At 29.3% G+C, this 15,900-nt stretch overlaps 3 protein-coding genes across 4 annotated transcripts; 2 read left to right on the plus strand and 1 right to left on the minus strand.

Moving 5' to 3' along the window:
* Window positions 1–535: 535 nt before the first annotated feature.
* LOC106763925 (DNA-directed RNA polymerases II and IV subunit 5A-like) lies at window positions 536–2,467 on the minus strand. Its single transcript, XM_014648106.2, has 3 exons — window positions 2,020–2,467; window positions 1,516–1,629; window positions 536–887 (listed from the first exon to the last, which is right to left on the minus strand). The coding sequence occupies exons 1-3, from the start codon at window positions 2,398–2,400 to the stop codon at window positions 762–764; spliced, it is 621 nt and encodes a 206-aa protein (XP_014503592.1). The 5' UTR covers window positions 2,401–2,467; the 3' UTR covers window positions 536–761.
* Window positions 2,468–3,546: 1,079 nt separating this feature from the next.
* LOC106763530 (peroxiredoxin-2B) lies at window positions 3,547–5,140 on the plus strand. Its single transcript, XM_014647712.2, has 3 exons — window positions 3,547–3,800; window positions 4,273–4,352; window positions 4,715–5,140. The coding sequence occupies exons 1-3, from the start codon at window positions 3,646–3,648 to the stop codon at window positions 4,966–4,968; spliced, it is 489 nt and encodes a 162-aa protein (XP_014503198.1). The 5' UTR covers window positions 3,547–3,645; the 3' UTR covers window positions 4,969–5,140.
* A 5,198-nt stretch (window positions 5,141–10,338) lies between these two features.
* On the plus strand, window positions 10,339–13,537 carry LOC106771278 (rac-like GTP-binding protein ARAC7). 2 transcript variants are annotated; one of them, XM_014657243.2, is made up of 8 exons: window positions 10,339–10,627; window positions 10,911–10,998; window positions 11,096–11,205; window positions 12,193–12,256; window positions 12,343–12,407; window positions 12,528–12,593; window positions 12,683–12,789; window positions 13,236–13,537. In XM_014657243.2, exons 1-8 carry the CDS (start codon window positions 10,529–10,531, stop codon window positions 13,261–13,263), a joined length of 627 nt encoding a protein of 208 aa, XP_014512729.1. In that variant the 5' UTR covers window positions 10,339–10,528; the 3' UTR covers window positions 13,264–13,537. The 2 variants fall into 2 exon arrangements, with proteins under 2 accessions (XP_014512729.1, XP_014512721.1); XM_014657235.2 differs by having other exon boundaries at window positions 10,341–10,627; window positions 13,233–13,537.
* The last annotated feature ends 2,363 nt before the right edge of the window (window positions 13,538–15,900 follow it).

The following is a 15,900-nucleotide window of genomic DNA, read 5'->3' on the forward strand; positions in this document are numbered from 1 at the left end:
TTGTTTAAACCATTGTGGTGTACTAGAAAATAAAAGCATAACCAAAATTGTTTGAATACACACCATAATTAGATGCCATGAAAATTTAATTGCTAGAAATAGAAAAAAATAAATTATCCTACAAAAGAAAAACTAAAACAATTATCTCATATTATAGAACAATAACTTATTGCTATCTATTCTCTCTACCATCAATCACATAAAAGGTGAGACGATTTTAAATTTTAGTTTTGAATTCGATTTCATTCTTATTTAGTTATATGGAGAAACTCACATATAACATACTATCTCTTTTAAAATTTTCATTTACTTGCATTTTAAATAAATCATGTGCTGAATTATTATTCATAGTTTCTCTGAAGTGATGCAAATGTTGACAGGTATGGCTACCTTTTTAGTATGAATACATGCCAAAGTGCTGATTAAAGAAAGAGACAAAGGTTTCACAATGCTGTATGGTGTTTGATACCATTTTTCTCTGACGAAAAAACAAAAACAACAAAAATCATCCTAACTGTCCTTGCAAGGGTGCAAATTATCTTTTAAAAGCCATAAAAGTACTTTCAATTATTGTGAGTAGAAGATTTGACTAAGAATTGATCACTAATTAAAGTGATAAACTTAAAAGCACAATTTCAACTAGATTTGTTCACAGAAATGTAGAATCAAGACAAAAACAAATCAAAACTAAAACACCATGCGAGAAAGAGAGTATCGTGGAGGTTCAAAAAAAGGAGTGCAGATAGTCTAAATTCACATCTCTATACAACAAATCTATATGTAACATATCTTCCTGCAGTTTCACTCGGCCGAATAATCTTCACAACTTGACCACGTTTCAATCCATAATATCTTGCTACAGGATCTGTCACCTGAATCCTAGGTAGCTAAGATACACCCCCAAAAAAAAAGGCACAATGTCAGCATCAAACAGAAATTTGAAAAACAATACTAGATATGCAACCCAAAACAAACACAGAAATAAACTAGCGTTTAATTTTTAATTTACTTACACTCAACCGATAAAAACACATTAAATATGAATTTTAAAGTAATCCTTGCAAAAATCAAGGATATTACGAATCCACTATTGGATAATAATAATAATAATAATAATAAAGTGAAAACAAATACATTATAATCAAACTCAGACAAAAATTTGAGTAAAACACTGAATGGGGAAAGGATTGAGTGACTTTTTCACATATATTTACTTAACTTTGCTCAATTTTATGTGGTTTCTTTTGTTTATTTTTTTTTGGAAGAATGAAGTTGGTTATTCAACACATTGAAAATTAACCAAAGTTAAGAAAAAATATAACTGAATCCGTCGGCCACTAGATTAATCACAAAACACTCTAATCGAGTTTCCAAAAACAAGAAAAAAATATATTATATCATTCATCATTCTAGCCCTTATTTTAATGATGACCAAGAACAATGGTTTGAAACTATATAATCCCAAAAAAAAAATCAATAAGACACGCTAAACATTTTCACCACGCGAAAACAGACCTGAGTTTCTTTCACAGTGTATCTCTCAAGCAAGGTTTTCTTCTCAGCATCGGTGAGAAGCTGATGTTTAGGGACAAGCACATGCTCTGTAATATTCACCAGCAGCTCTGCCTCCTGAAACAATACTTCAACATAAAACTCACATTACAAAATCAAAATTAAATAAAACTGTTATGCATATAACAATATAATTATGCCTTAATGTTTTTCAACACTATTATATTTATCACTATCATTGTTATTTAGTTTATTACATTACACGTTACGCTTATAAGCAGAGTTCAGTGATTAAAAAGTGTTAAGTTGTTTTACAAAAGAAAGAAAAAAAAAGAAAAATCGATTCTACTTAGACAGAAGCCCAATAAATTAAAACAAACAAGAGAAGGAAAGAAAAACCTAAAACCCGAATACCAGACCCAGATGAAAGTGGGTGGTTGACGCCGGGTGAATTTGAATCAAACTTTTAAAGAAAAAAGAAGCAGAGAAAGTGAAAGGGAAGGCAACCTGAAAAACCTCCAAGTGAAATTGGGAAGAGGTTGCGCTGATGAAGGTTCTGGCGAAGGGGGTAAGGTTAGTCTGAGTGACAAAAATGGCTCTGAAGACATTTTCGGACTTCATGCGGTTAATGTAAGTCTTCAGGGGTGTGACGCCGACCTTGGCCTCCTCCGGGAAGAAGACGTAGATCTGATCGCCGGAGTTGTCCTTCTTGGACTTGTTGATGACGAGGTCCTCACGTTTCATGTGCTCACCGTATTTGGATTTGAACTCGTGCTTGGACATGTTGATCTCGAAGTCTCCTACAAGGTAGCCTCTGTCCCTCAGCATCTGCATCACCGTCTTCCGGATTCGATAGAGCCTCGAAATTTCTTCATCAAGAAGCACCATCTTCTTCCCTTTGCTTTTGCTCCCAAATTTTCTTCTTCGTTACCTTCCTTCGTTTGCCCTATGCTCTTTTAAATGGAGGTGAATATGGGCCGTAATAGGTTTCTGGGCTTAAAAGAAATTCCAATATTTTTTTGGGTTAAATTAGTTTGGATTACGCTTTATTAGGAAAAGTTTTAGGCTATAAAATTGATTTGAGAGATAGCAATGGTTTGAGAGTAAATCTGTTTTTTCTTTTAAGATATTTTGGAGCAAAAGTGAATAGAATTAAGAGCAAAGTTTGTAAATTTTTTATATGAGTTACATGAGAAAAAAACAAGATTATTAAATTATCTTAACGTTAAAAATAATATAATTTAATATTATTAATTATTATTATCATTATTTATGTTTACTTTATATATATATATATATATATATATATATATATATATATATATATATATAAACACGTGAAATTGATTCAAATGATTATATCACTTATATATAAATAATCTTTAATATCTATTTAGATCTTTTTATTGGTTAATTTTATTTAAAATGATTTTTTTAGATGTTTAAAGTGGTGTTTAAAAATGCATATCCGATATACTTACCGTGCATCATAATTTTAATTGATAATATTTGTCATTTCAATATTTGAATTTTTATTTAGTTCAAAATATTCATTATTAGTATTCCCTTCAAAATATATGTATATTTTTAAATATTATATATATTTATAGATTTCTTTAAAAGCAAGTATAAAGATTATCAAAAACACATTATTTATTATATTTATGAATTATTAATTACAAGTAGAAAAATAATATAATTTTAAATATGTATATATATTTTTGTTAAAGTAGAATAAAAAATTTATGTAACAGTTATTAAAAAAATTATTTAGTTATTTTTAAATAAAAGAATTTATTTATTTATTTTAATACATATTTTTATTTATTAAAAAATAAAAATATTTCATTAAAAAATAAGACGAATGAATTATCTATCATCAACTTGCAATCATCATCATTGGTTCTAAAATGGCTTTTATTTTAGTTTAAAAAAAAAAAAAAATTTATACCACCACTAGTGATTCCACACAGCTTCCTCCCTTCTAGAATCTTCCATATTGACAGTTCTTTCGATTTCTGATTGACTGATACACAGCACCGTTTCTTATATAGTTGGATCCAGTTTGTGAAGCAAGAATAGCTCAACACAAATTCATAGTACAACATTTCCATCATAAGCATCATTGTGAATATGCCTCCAATCGCTGTGGGAGATGCTATTCCAGACGGCATTTTGGCTTATCTGGATGATGAAAACAAACCCCAGTCTGTTTCCATTCACTCTCTTGCCGCTGGCAAGAAAGTCATCATCTTTGGTGTTCCCGGTGCCTTCACTCCTACTTGCAGGTCCTCACTTCCCCTTTTCTCTTTATGCTTTACAATCTTCATATCTGAATCATACAAGTTAAAATAATCGGGAAAAACCTTCGTGGGTATACCAGATTCACCTTTTTGACCTCCAAAGTTTCAATTTTTAATGAAATGTGAACGGATGTTTATTGATTCAAGATGATTTACAACTGGGGTGCTCAAAGTTCTTTTCTTTTTCCTTATCCAGTTTTTGTTTCAAGGTAAAATTCCCCTTTTGAGTAAAGTTTGTCGATGTCGAGTGTTAAGCAAAAAATAAAATTGACTCCTAGACAGAAAAATATAAATCGTGGGAGCTATGCGATGAATTGGGTGATGGAGAATAATGTGTTCCTGGATCCCCAATTTTGGAGGGTGCTTTGCTGTTTCGATTATTGCGAGGTTTTTTAGATCATAAAGTAGAGATGGTGGTATTTAAAGAGTTTGGTCTTAATCTGTGACTTTTTAACAGCTTGAAGCACGTGCCTGGCTTTATTGAGAGAGCAGAAGAGCTGAAAGGAAAGGGTGTGGATGAAATCATCTGTATCAGTGGTAAGTATAAAGGATAAACACATCACTCTTTTTGCTACTTTAATGTTCAATTCAATATCAGTGTTAGCATAAAAATACGGAATGGTTAATTGCTCAATCAATTGATACTAACCAATTTGTAAAAATGGATTCCTAAATCCAAATAGCTGGTTGTCTGGTTGTTAATATACTAACCAATCACTGATTATTGATTTGTTCTTATCATCTTTAAAGCTGGAAAAGCTTGCATGCAATGATTTTGAATTTGAATTTGCTTAATCCACATGGACTTGATGAATAATGAGTTAAATCGTGCACATGATGCAAGTAACAAAAGTGTTTGTGAAGTGGCTAATTTGAAGTTTGGTTTGATTTTATTGCAGTGAATGACCCCTTTGTGATGAACTCATGGGCGAAAACTTTCCCAGAGAACAAGCATGTGAAGTTCCTTGCAGATGGTGCTGCCAAATACACCAACGCACTTGGGCTTGAGCTTGACCTGACAGAGAAGGGGCTTGGTGTTAGGTCTAGGAGGTTTGCTCTGCTGGTGGAAGACCTCAAGGTGAAGGTTGCCAATGTTGAAAATGCAGGAGAGTTCACTGTCTCCAGTGCTGAAGATATCATCAAGGCTCTTTAAACCCTTCAGTTGTGGCTTAGGAATCTTTGTTCTTTCATGTTCCTGTGTGACTCTTTTGATGCCAAAACTTAGTACAAACATTTTCATAGATGTAATTGTGTTGTGTGCTTTCACAAGGGCATGATGTGGTGCATGCTATGGAAATAAATAAACTTTTTAGTTTCAAGTGTTTTGGGGTTTTGGTTTTTAAAACAACCAACATCAGTATCATGTTTAACTTCTTTCTGCCATTCATTACTCTGTTTTCAGGTGAAAGAAACAGTGTAAGTGTGATATGTTTCACTTCAATCTGAATTTTATCTCTGTTTCTCTTAATTCTCTATCAAACAAAATAGGGAAAATATTTAAAGTTCTTCTCTAATCTCTCCTTAATTATTTTTTTGAAAACATAAACTTATTAAATAAGCAACAACTTGCAAACATTAATTCAATTTACTGGGAGTTAAGAAAACTCTTAAATGCACTGACAGTGCTCTGTTTTATTTATGAACTAAAATTTATTGGGAAAAGAAATTATCAGACGAACATGTCCTTGCTCCTCTACGTTGAGAATTCAGTTTATCGTGAAATTTAAAAGAGTTAAATATGTTTTTAACTTTATTTGTTGTTTCAAGCATGGTTATACTGTTTGACATATTTTTATTTCAATGTTAACTGAAAACCGTGTTTGAAACAACAAATAAAGTTAAAAAAAATTAATAAAAAGATTAAAACCAGAGTTTTCTAAAGTTGAAGGAGTAAATTGTATTTTAGTTTGAAAATGAACTAAAACCAACATTTTAACCCAATTTACAATTCATTCATTTCTAGTTGATTTTTTTTATTTTTTAATTTATTTATATTTTTCATTAACTTCTTCAAAATAAATTGTCAAGTTTCTCAGTAACACTCTTTATTTTAGAATTCGATTTCGTGAAAGTGAATGCTAAAATATGTTTTCTGACGGACAACATTATTCAGAGTTAATCTATATATATCTATTATTATTCTCGACATTTATAGATATGTGAAAACAAAAATAAACTTTTTTTTCTACTCATTCATTCAACGAATTTTTATTTCTTTATTTTTTTTCAATTGTCACTTAAAAGGTACCTCTTATATTTTTTCATTTTTAAATTATCTTTAACTTTTTTTAATAATTATTTATTATTATTAACGTAAGTTAAAACATGAAAAAATATTCAAAAATAAATAAGGACAAAAATAAAAATTGAAATTGAAAATAAAAATAAATTTTAGTGTAATTTAGAAATTTTTTTAAAACAATATACCATAAGGTTCAATGACAATAAAATACATGTCGTTAAATACATATATCCCAACCCAATACAAATATTGTAAACGTGATAGTATTGAATAACATAGGCTTAATTGCTTCTTTGTTCCTAGTTTGACTGTAGTGGGTTAAGTTGGTCACTTCTTATAAAAAAATATCAATTTCGTTCAAATTTAGTTTAAAAGTGTCGATTTCGTCCAAATTTAATAAAATTTGATTCAATCAAATACATTCCGCTAAATACTCAGAAACTTAGTTTAAAAGTGTCGATCTCGTCTAAATTTAATAAAATTTGACTCAATCAAATACATTCCGTTAAATATCCAGAAATGGACGTTAGTTTTGTACTCATTTAACAAAAAAGTCTGCAATTTATTTTCTCTCTCTTGTGCTCCTCTACCCATCTCTCTCTTTTTGGTATCTATAATTTTTTTTATGAAATATGTGATTAAAGCTTTTGATGAAAGACTAATTTGTTCATCAACAATGTCTTTTATATTTTTTTTAAATAACTTTTTAGTGAATACAAAAATACCAGTTCTTCTTAAATTAATGACCTAAGACAAGTTGAATGTATTCCTACTAAAAATTTATTCAAATTTAAGCTATAAAATTATTTTAAAAGTTAAAGAAAAAAAAATCAAAATTTTCTTTCTTAATGATCTAGTTTTCTTCATTTAGCTCGTTCGATGGGATAATTAAAAATTAAAAAATAAAAATCATAATTATTTTAATATTATTATCTAAATAAATATTTCAATTTATTTTGTTCTTGCAAAAATTTATATTTTTCTTCTTATTATTATTACATTATTATTATTATTATCATTATTATATATATATATATATATATATATATATATATATATAGAAGACAGTGTTTATTCTACTATAGACATTGAATGGCTTAAATTCAGTATTATATTTTGTTTATATATTTACATATTTATATAACTTTATTTAGAATTAAAATTCTTTTTTAAGAAAAATATATTTTGTGATAAAAAAAAATTAAACTGTTTTTAAAAGATAAAATTCATGTCAACTGATGTTTTATCATACATTTTTGTAATTATATTTAAAAAATAATTTATAAACAAACACTTATATATTGTTATCTTTTGTTTTATATGATTTCATTTGTTATGTAAAATAGTATTATTCTAAAGTTAAATTAGAAAAAAAAAACGTTTAATTATATAAAATCAATAATTTTAAATTGAAGTTTAATTATAATAGAATGTCCATGGTTATTTTTAATTTTAATTTAATATATTTTATTTGAACGAGATAATAATGAGAAAGTTAAGAGTTAGTTGGTTTAATTGGTGTTTTCAACTTGAAACTGATGAATGAGGGTTGAATTTGAAATCAAATAAAAAAATAATACAAAGTATCACTTTATTCAAAGGTACAGAGGAAAAAACACTGACAAAAACTGCGTTGTACAGATAAGCATATGATAGAGAAAAAGAAAATTAACGTCCGTTTATGGGGATTTAACGGAAGGGACTTGATTGAGGCACATTATATCAAGTTTGGACGAAATTGACATTTTCAAACCATGTTTTGACGAAATTGATATTTTTTTATAACATTGGATCAACTTGATTCACTACTGTCAAACCAGAGACAAAGGAAGCAATTAAGCCAATAATATATTAAAATTCACTATGAATGAACTATTATTATAAGATTCATAACGAAAGTAAAAGTGAAAAAAAATATATAAGAAATGAAGTAGAAATTTATAATTATTATACTTTTAAATTTGGATTTTTAGTGGAAATTATTTATATTTTATTCAATAATACTTTATGTCTTTTTTACATGCTTTAATTAAATCTATGCCATTTAATTTTTTTGTTAATTAAGTGTTTCAGGTAATAAATGAAATTCCACGATGTATTATAATATAAAATTTATATTTAAAATAATGTTTTATTTGCTTTTCATACAAAGTATTTTATAATTTAATTTAAAGATAAAACATAACTTTTATAATAATTTAAAGAAAATATGTTATATCCATTTTAAAAAGAATATTTACAGATCGTACAACCATGTATTTTACATCAAGTTCACGTGTTACATCACATAAGTTAGTAGGATGTGGAGATTTGTGTTGACTGCATTAAAAAAATTTATGAACACATATTGTTATTTTATTCACATTAAGTTTATGTCACTTATTTATTTTTTATATATTTAGTTATAGATTAATTAAAATTATAGTATTCTTTAATAATTTTTTTTTCTATAAAAAATTAGTTTTTGTTACTCTGAATGTGTATTATATATTTTAAAGTAAATCACAATTATAGATTTTGTAAATTTTAAAATATATTTACTCTTTTGTTATTTATTATTGTTATAATCTTCTTCACTATATATATATATATATATATATATATATATATATATATATATATATATATATATATATATATATATATTTCTTTTTTAAATTAAAGAAACGTGTGTAATTTTATATCGAATGGTTATTAAAACTATTTTAAATTAAAGTACTATAGTATCATATGACGATATTATTTATAAGTAAAACATACATATTAGCATATGATAAATTCTATATTTAATAAAAATCTATATAAATATAAAAATAAAATAAAAGATAAATAATTATATTTATCAAAAATTTAAGATTTTACCTAATTTAAATATTAAAGTGTTTTTATCATGTATTTATCTGCTCGACCTAAAATCTAAAGATAAAAGACTAAAAATAATAGTAATACAACATAAAATAACATTAAAAGATTAATATTAAAAAGTAATTATCTACCCCCGTCCAAAACATCATTGTTGTATGAAAATTACTTACTACATCCTTTTTAATAAAGAATACTGGGAGGTTATGTTAGAATTTGATTTCTTATATGAAAAACACCAATTTAAAAAATGATGTTTTATATAACTTTTATAAAATATGAAAAATCAATATTTTATGTTAAAGATGAAACAAATTTTTTTTATAATAATTAGATTACAAAAATATATTTAATCTTATTTTTAAATATAAGAATAATTTTATCTAAAAATATATAATTTGAAGCAACCTCAAAAAAGTTCAAAGAATTATTTTAATACGGAAATAATGAGTCTCTGGTCTCATGATGAATTATCGATGAATTTTAATTTATTATTTGCATTGTTTGAGATTGGGACAAAACAACAACTTCAAACGGTTCAATAAATTTGAATCTGTCGGGTTCTGAATTTTTTTTCTAATAATAATAATAATAATATTAATATTAATATGAATATGTTGTTGTAGTTTAACATCATCGTCATTTTCGTTTTCTCTTTCTTCACCAAATTGAGATTAAGAGCTAGATTAAGAGTTAATGCATTGAAATAAGCAGAAAGGAAAGGAGATTATGTATAGAAATTGGTGTTTGAAAATAAATGAAAAAGTATTGACATGTGTGCGTTTTGTTGGTCTGTTTGTTTGTGTTCTGTCACTACTGCACACAACAACTTTATTCATGTCTCCAAACTTGAATTCTTCTTCTCCAAGTAATAATCGGTCAAAATCGAGTTTGCCGAGAAAACAGTACAACAATTTAATATTACTTTTTTTTATATACTGATTAATTCTAATTAAATTTTTAAAAAAATAAAGATTCATCTAATTATAACAATATTTATTATTTGTTATATAACTTTTTTTTTTATAACACAAACTAAGGATAAAATAAGAAAAGAAGAAAGAATAAGCATTATGTTGAAATTATTTGCAATATGATTGTTAGCAGGCGCAGGTTACAGTTAGAATGTGAAACAGTGATTTGAATTTGGTGCAGAAAGTAGTGTATGGTGGAGCAAGTAATGAGCAGTAATCAGTCACTAATGAGATGTAGTTGGAAACCAACGAACGAAGAGCTTTGGTTTAGGATGCATAGCTACCGTTTGATAGAGGGCCCCAGTGGATGATTCAAAAATATTTCTGTTGGATTTGAAATTTATTGAGTGGGACGAAAAAGTGAGCAACAGCAACGATCACACCACCATTTGACTAAACTAAAACCAAGCTATTACTATATAATATGCATTGCAGCTCAACCCTTTTCTCTCTCTCTATTTTTATATTGCTTGTTTCTTGAAACTATAAGGAGGCTATTTATCTATCTCATCTCACACACCCTTCAATGTAAACAGAGAGACCAGACTTTCTTAGTTCCAAACTCAACTTTTGAGGCTCTTTTATGCCTTGTTCTGTTGCAGCTCAACCTTAGTTTACTTACCAGTTTTCATACCATGAATGCTTCAAAGTTCATTAAATGTGTCACCGTTGGAGATGGGGCTGTTGGGAAAACCTGCATGCTCATTTGCTACACCAGCAACAAGTTCCCCACTGTAAGTCTCTTTGGAAAACTCACACCCCTCCATCAAAGATGCTTCTTTTATCCATCAGACTCTCTTTTTCTTTTACCATTTTGTAACTTTGGAGGTGTTTCATGTGAAAGGTGCTTTCTATTGAAGCTCACACTGTATTGGTATCTGGGCTTCAATGTGTTGATGTGTTTCATTATCTTTGTTTTATCTGTCTAGGATTCAAATGTTGGTGATGAAACCCTTCTCTTTTTATCATCTAGCTCACTATTTTTTGTTTCTTTTCTCTTTTATTTTTGGGTTGCAGGATTACATACCGACAGTATTTGATAATTTTAGTGCCAATGTAGCTGTGGATGGAAGTATTGTGAATTTGGGGCTATGGGACACGGCAGGTACTGGGAGCTTCCCACTTGAGTCTTCATTTTCCAAAAACTGTTTTGATTGTCCACCATCCTTTAACTTTGGATACACTTTTCACTGTTTTAAAAGGCCAGGAAGACTATAGCAGGTTGAGGCCACTGAGCTACAGAGGAGCAGACATTTTTGTCTTAGCATTCTCACTGATTAGCAGAGCTAGCTATGAAAATGTTCTCAAGAAGGTTCGTATATATCTTTGCTTTCTCTTGTTTTCTATGTTATTTCTTCTCTCTAGTTTTGGATTCAACTTTGCAGAAAGTGAGTCTTTTCCTTTAGGCTTTCTATGGATGAGGGGGACAAGATGGGATGAAAGGAAAACAGAAATTAAAGAATAAAGTTTATGATGAAAAATTTAAAATATTTTTCTCTGGGACTGCTCATAAACTTCCTTTTTCACATTTTAGTTTCTGAAAAATGTCGTTTGCAATAGTTGTGTAGTATCCCTTTCCCAATGTTAAAGTGTGCAATTCAATTTTTGATATTTTAGAAGAACTGTTTTTCATAAACTATTAAAGTATTTAAACCAATAACGAAAGTGTACAGCATATATCAATAGGTTTAACATTAAAATAAGATCACAGGACAGAGAAATCAAGTTGCATAATGAGAGTGGTTGGTTGAAAGCAGCTACAATGATCACTGGTTTATGTTTACTCTTGGGTCTTTGATTGATATTAGCCACAATGTCTTTGTTGACTTTTGGCTATTGATGGCTACATAAAGAGAGGGAAAGGAAATCACCATAGAAAATTAAAGAGGAAAAAAGCTAGAAACAGGAACGATGTAAAGAGACAGTGGAACAAACAGATTCAATCTAATGCATAAAAATTTATACACAACAATTTTAGCAAGCAACTGAATTAATAAACAGTTATTTTATATTTCATAACAACTCTACTTCAATGAAATTTTGAAAAATGGAGAATTTTTTTTTCTTAAGATGATATTTCTATGCCCATACTCCAACAAAGCCTAAGTCTGTAGCTGTTAGATTATTGTTTAGGTCTGTATGTGGCTTTACTTCTATAGAACATACACACTTTCATTGTATTAGGCTATTAGGAGTTATCAATAATGCACAGTTTTCAACAGAGCATTTATGTGTGCTCTTAAACTTTTGCATTAATGCCCCCATAACTCATTTCTGCATTCCTTCTTTTCTCTTTCAGTGGATGCCAGAACTGCGTAGATTTGCTCCTAATGTTCCAATTGTTCTTGTTGGTACAAAGTTAGGTAAGCAGCACAGGCAAAAATTTGTAATTTTTAACGTTAATTTTAGAGGAAGTTAATGACATAAAGTACTGAATTGTTGGTTTTAGATCTCCGTGAAGACCGGGGTTATCTGGGTGATCACATGGGATCTAATGTCATAACATCTGCTGAGGTTTACATTTTTAATTTGCTTCCTTCATTTTATTTTATGTATAAGTATGAATCAATTTATGTATTATGTTTAGAAGTAAAGAAAATGATACCGTTATCAATCATGGTACATTCCTAATAGGGGGAAGAACTGAGGAAACAAATAGGTGCAGCAGCTTACATTGAGTGCAGCTCAAAGACTCAACAGGTAGTGGGTTTAAATTTGACTATTTTAGTTTTTATGCTCTACTCATTGTTGCTGTGACTTAAACTTATTGCTTTATTTGCATGATTTAGAACGTCAAAGCAGTGTTTGATACTGCAATTAAAGTTGTGCTTCAACCTCCAAGGAGGAAAGAAATGGCTAGGAAGAAAAGGCATAGAAGGTCTGGGTGCTCGTTTGTGTAAGTCCCTTACTCTATACTTTTGAAGCATTCTTAAAACCATTGATCTCTCAAAGCATTTGGTGGGCGGAATTCATGATATGATGTGTGTAGTTTGAGAGACTTTCCTGATGTAGAAACGAAATTGCTAGGCTAGGTGATGTTGCTGCTTATGCAGTGAAATACTGCGATGATTGGACAAAGATATAAATAGGTTTTGATACCCCCTGAAAAAGAAAGAAAAGAAAAACACTGCAAAAGAAGACAACGGCACTGAATGCCCTTCACCTTAGATCACTACTCAAGCTGGCTACATCTTAGGATAGAATAGGAGAAGCACATAACTTGTTATTTTACTTGCACATTTCTGTCATTCCTGCTGAAATTTTATGCGAAAGAACATGATTTATCCTCCAGAGACATTTAACTATGTATATTAATATGTCTATTTTACTGTCTGACAGAAGTATTGTGTGTGGAGGTTGTGCTGCTTAAAACGCATCAATTGCACCGTCACTTTTGATATGGATGTTATTTTGCAAAAGCTTCAAGGTCCAAGTGTGGAAACCTGACATCTAATCACAATTTCAGAATGTGTGTACCCTTATGCTTGTATTGTAACTGGTGTAAGATAGTAATATCTAGTTATTTCCTCTTCACAAGACCACTGAAGGGAATTTTTCATTCTCTCAGTTGTTATTTAGGCATGTTATGTATTTATGATTATATATTACCACATCATAATGGGAACCTTTGTATTTTTCCTTCATTTGCTTCATCTATAAAACTTTTCAGAGGGTATAATATATAATGATATAATGACATCCTAGAAAACTATGCAGAACAATTTCTCATTCCTTGGCCTTTTGCATTATCCACTTATGACCTTTTCTGAGTTTTCACTGCATTTCATGTGTTGGTTGTTATGAGTATTGAATCTGAGTGCATTTATGGTTGCAGTAGTATGGTACTTTTGGTTAGGAGAAGTATAAATGAGAAGTGAGAGAGAGAGTCTCTGATGAATCTCCTGCAGCCTGCAAAGCCTGTGTTTTACTTTTTAAAGTCATTGGTCCTTTTTGGTGAGTTTGAAAGGGTGGCAGAAAGGGGTGTGTGGGCTTTTGGCAATGACTGGTGCTTGGTTTACCTCTTCGAGGAGCCCATGTGATCACTTGTCTTCATTGCTGTAGGGCCTATGCCACCTTCGGGAGTTATGTTTCATGTGCCAACAACTTCCTAAGGACCCCACTCAACCTGATCGCACTCATGCTGCTCTGTCGTAAATAACATCAGTTTTGAAAAGTCAGATTGTTCATGCATGGTTTTAGTAACAAAAGGGTGAACTTGGAAACTACAATAGGAATCTATGTTTGATCAAATTAAAGGTAACAAAAATCGTATAAGTGATAAAGTGAATAAGTTTAGATATCGTTTTTTACATACACTTGTTAAGAAAATTTGTTTATTCACAACTTAAGGAAGAACATTTTCATAATATCTGAACAAGTTTGTCTAATATATGTAAGAAAAACATCAAATTAGACCTATTTTAACTAAGAACAAAGTTTTCAGTTTGTAGTGCCATAATTGTTTCAAGTTCTGTTATCTAACAGATGGTCATGGATTTCAAAGATGCATTACAGAGTACCGTTGATAAGCAGTACCTGTTGAATAGTTGACATCATGTTCATAGCTACAGTAGCCTTTGGAGTATAAAACACAGTTCTGTAAATGTAATGTGTGAAATTTATGAAAAGTAGCTTTCTGCAGCAGTAATTAGTCCCCAAGAAACATCATAAAGTGCGACACAATTCCTTTTCCTCAGGCCAGTATTCCTTTCACATTTGATTTTGTGAAACCTTTTTCAGATTCAAAATCTACCCAAAAGAGATTATCTTTTACAAATTATTCACTTCAATAATTTCCTTCCTTCTTTCTGCAACATTCTACGAAAGTGAAATATTTCTGTGGTTAAAGTTTTGATATATTACGATTCTAAACTTTAAAGATAAACTAATATAATTAAAAAAACATATTTATTAGGTAAAAAAAAACCTCAATGTAATGAGTTAAAATTATATTTATTTATTTTAAAATTATCAAAATTCCAACAAGATCTACTCTCCCTCGAATATTCTGGGTCCAAAAGACAATGAAAGAAAAGATAAATAGAACAGCCAGGTTTGTTTTAAGGTTTAGCATTTCATTACAATAACTTGAGAATCTGTCAGAACAGCCAGGTTTGTTTCCTGCTCATCCCATGCATGTGTTTATTATACTTTTTTTTATCTGTTTTCATTCAGAAATTTATTAGTTCTAAAATGTCAATAATAACATTAGTTTAAGCTAATAAAGTGTATTTAACTATCATCAAACTTTAATACTTCATCAAACTATTAAACTTTTTAAAAATATCTTTAAAACAACCAATGATAAGACGACTCATGTCGTTGTCAAATTTATATTGTTAAAGAAACATTTCTTAAATAATTTGCATCAATTATTTAATAGAATAGTGCATTTCAACGCTATTTTTTCCATGTAGTTAGTTATATTTTTAATGTTATAAAGTTTTTCTTTGGTTAATAATCATGATGGATAGTAAAATTATTTATTGTGCTGGTTATTTTTGTATTAGGAACTACTGGACGGTTGTGTACGGACGGCAACACAATGGATCGGACGGCCTGACGTACGGAGGTATAGGATAACGAACCAGACTAGATTAAGGTAAAACAAAATAAAGAGTTATTGGACCATGATTGGATACTAATTAGGTTTTCACTAATCCAAGCCCATAGTTACTATTATATATAGAAATCAAAAGTAAATGATAAAAAGGTTCATTTTATTACGCATTTAATATTAAATTCTGATAACCGACCAGATCTTACACTGACTTAAGCATTGAAACACCTTTAACATGTACCTTCCCAATTAGATCTTCAAAGAAACGGATGGCGAAAAAAGTAAATGGTGAAAAATTCGTGACTCGACTTCGTACCGAAACAATTTTAGAAATTATATAAACGGTATAAAAGAAATATACTAATAAGTATCACAATTGAGTTTTATGATTAATCAATTTATATTTATGACGTAAAAAACATACCATTTATTTCAATTATTAGTTAT

Source organism: Vigna radiata, chromosome 1, assembly GCF_000741045.1.
Source record: "Vigna radiata var. radiata cultivar VC1973A chromosome 1, Vradiata_ver6, whole genome shotgun sequence".
Lineage (NCBI taxonomy): Eukaryota > Viridiplantae > Streptophyta > Magnoliopsida > Fabales > Fabaceae > Vigna > Vigna radiata.

Coding starts and splice junctions, on each gene's coding strand:
- LOC106771278 (XM_014657235.2), top strand. CDS start 10,529: ATGAATGCTTCAAAGTTCATTAAATGTGTCACCGTTGGAGATGGGGCT. Junction 12,408..12,527: donor ATGTCATAACATCTGCTGAG/GTTTACATTTTT, acceptor CATTCCTAATAG/GGGGAAGAACTGAGGAAACA. Junction 12,790..13,232: donor AGGTCTGGGTGCTCGTTTGT/GTAAGTCCCTTA, acceptor ACTGTCTGACAG/AAGTATTGTGTGTGGAGGTT.
- LOC106763530 (XM_014647712.2), top strand. CDS start 3,646: ATGCCTCCAATCGCTGTGGGAGATGCTATTCCAGACGGCATTTTGGCT. Junction 3,801..4,272: donor GCCTTCACTCCTACTTGCAG/GTCCTCACTTCC, acceptor ACTTTTTAACAG/CTTGAAGCACGTGCCTGGCT. Junction 4,353..4,714: donor TGAAATCATCTGTATCAGTG/GTAAGTATAAAG, acceptor ATTTTATTGCAG/TGAATGACCCCTTTGTGATG.
- LOC106763925 (XM_014648106.2), bottom strand. CDS start 2,400: ATGGTGCTTCTTGATGAAGAAATTTCGAGGCTCTATCGAATCCGGAAG. Junction 1,630..2,019: donor TTCACTTGGAGGTTTTTCAG/GTTGCCTTCCCT, acceptor GTATTGTTTCAG/GAGGCAGAGCTGCTGGTGAA. Junction 888..1,515: donor ACACTGTGAAAGAAACTCAG/GTCTGTTTTCGC, acceptor GGTGTATCTTAG/CTACCTAGGATTCAGGTGAC.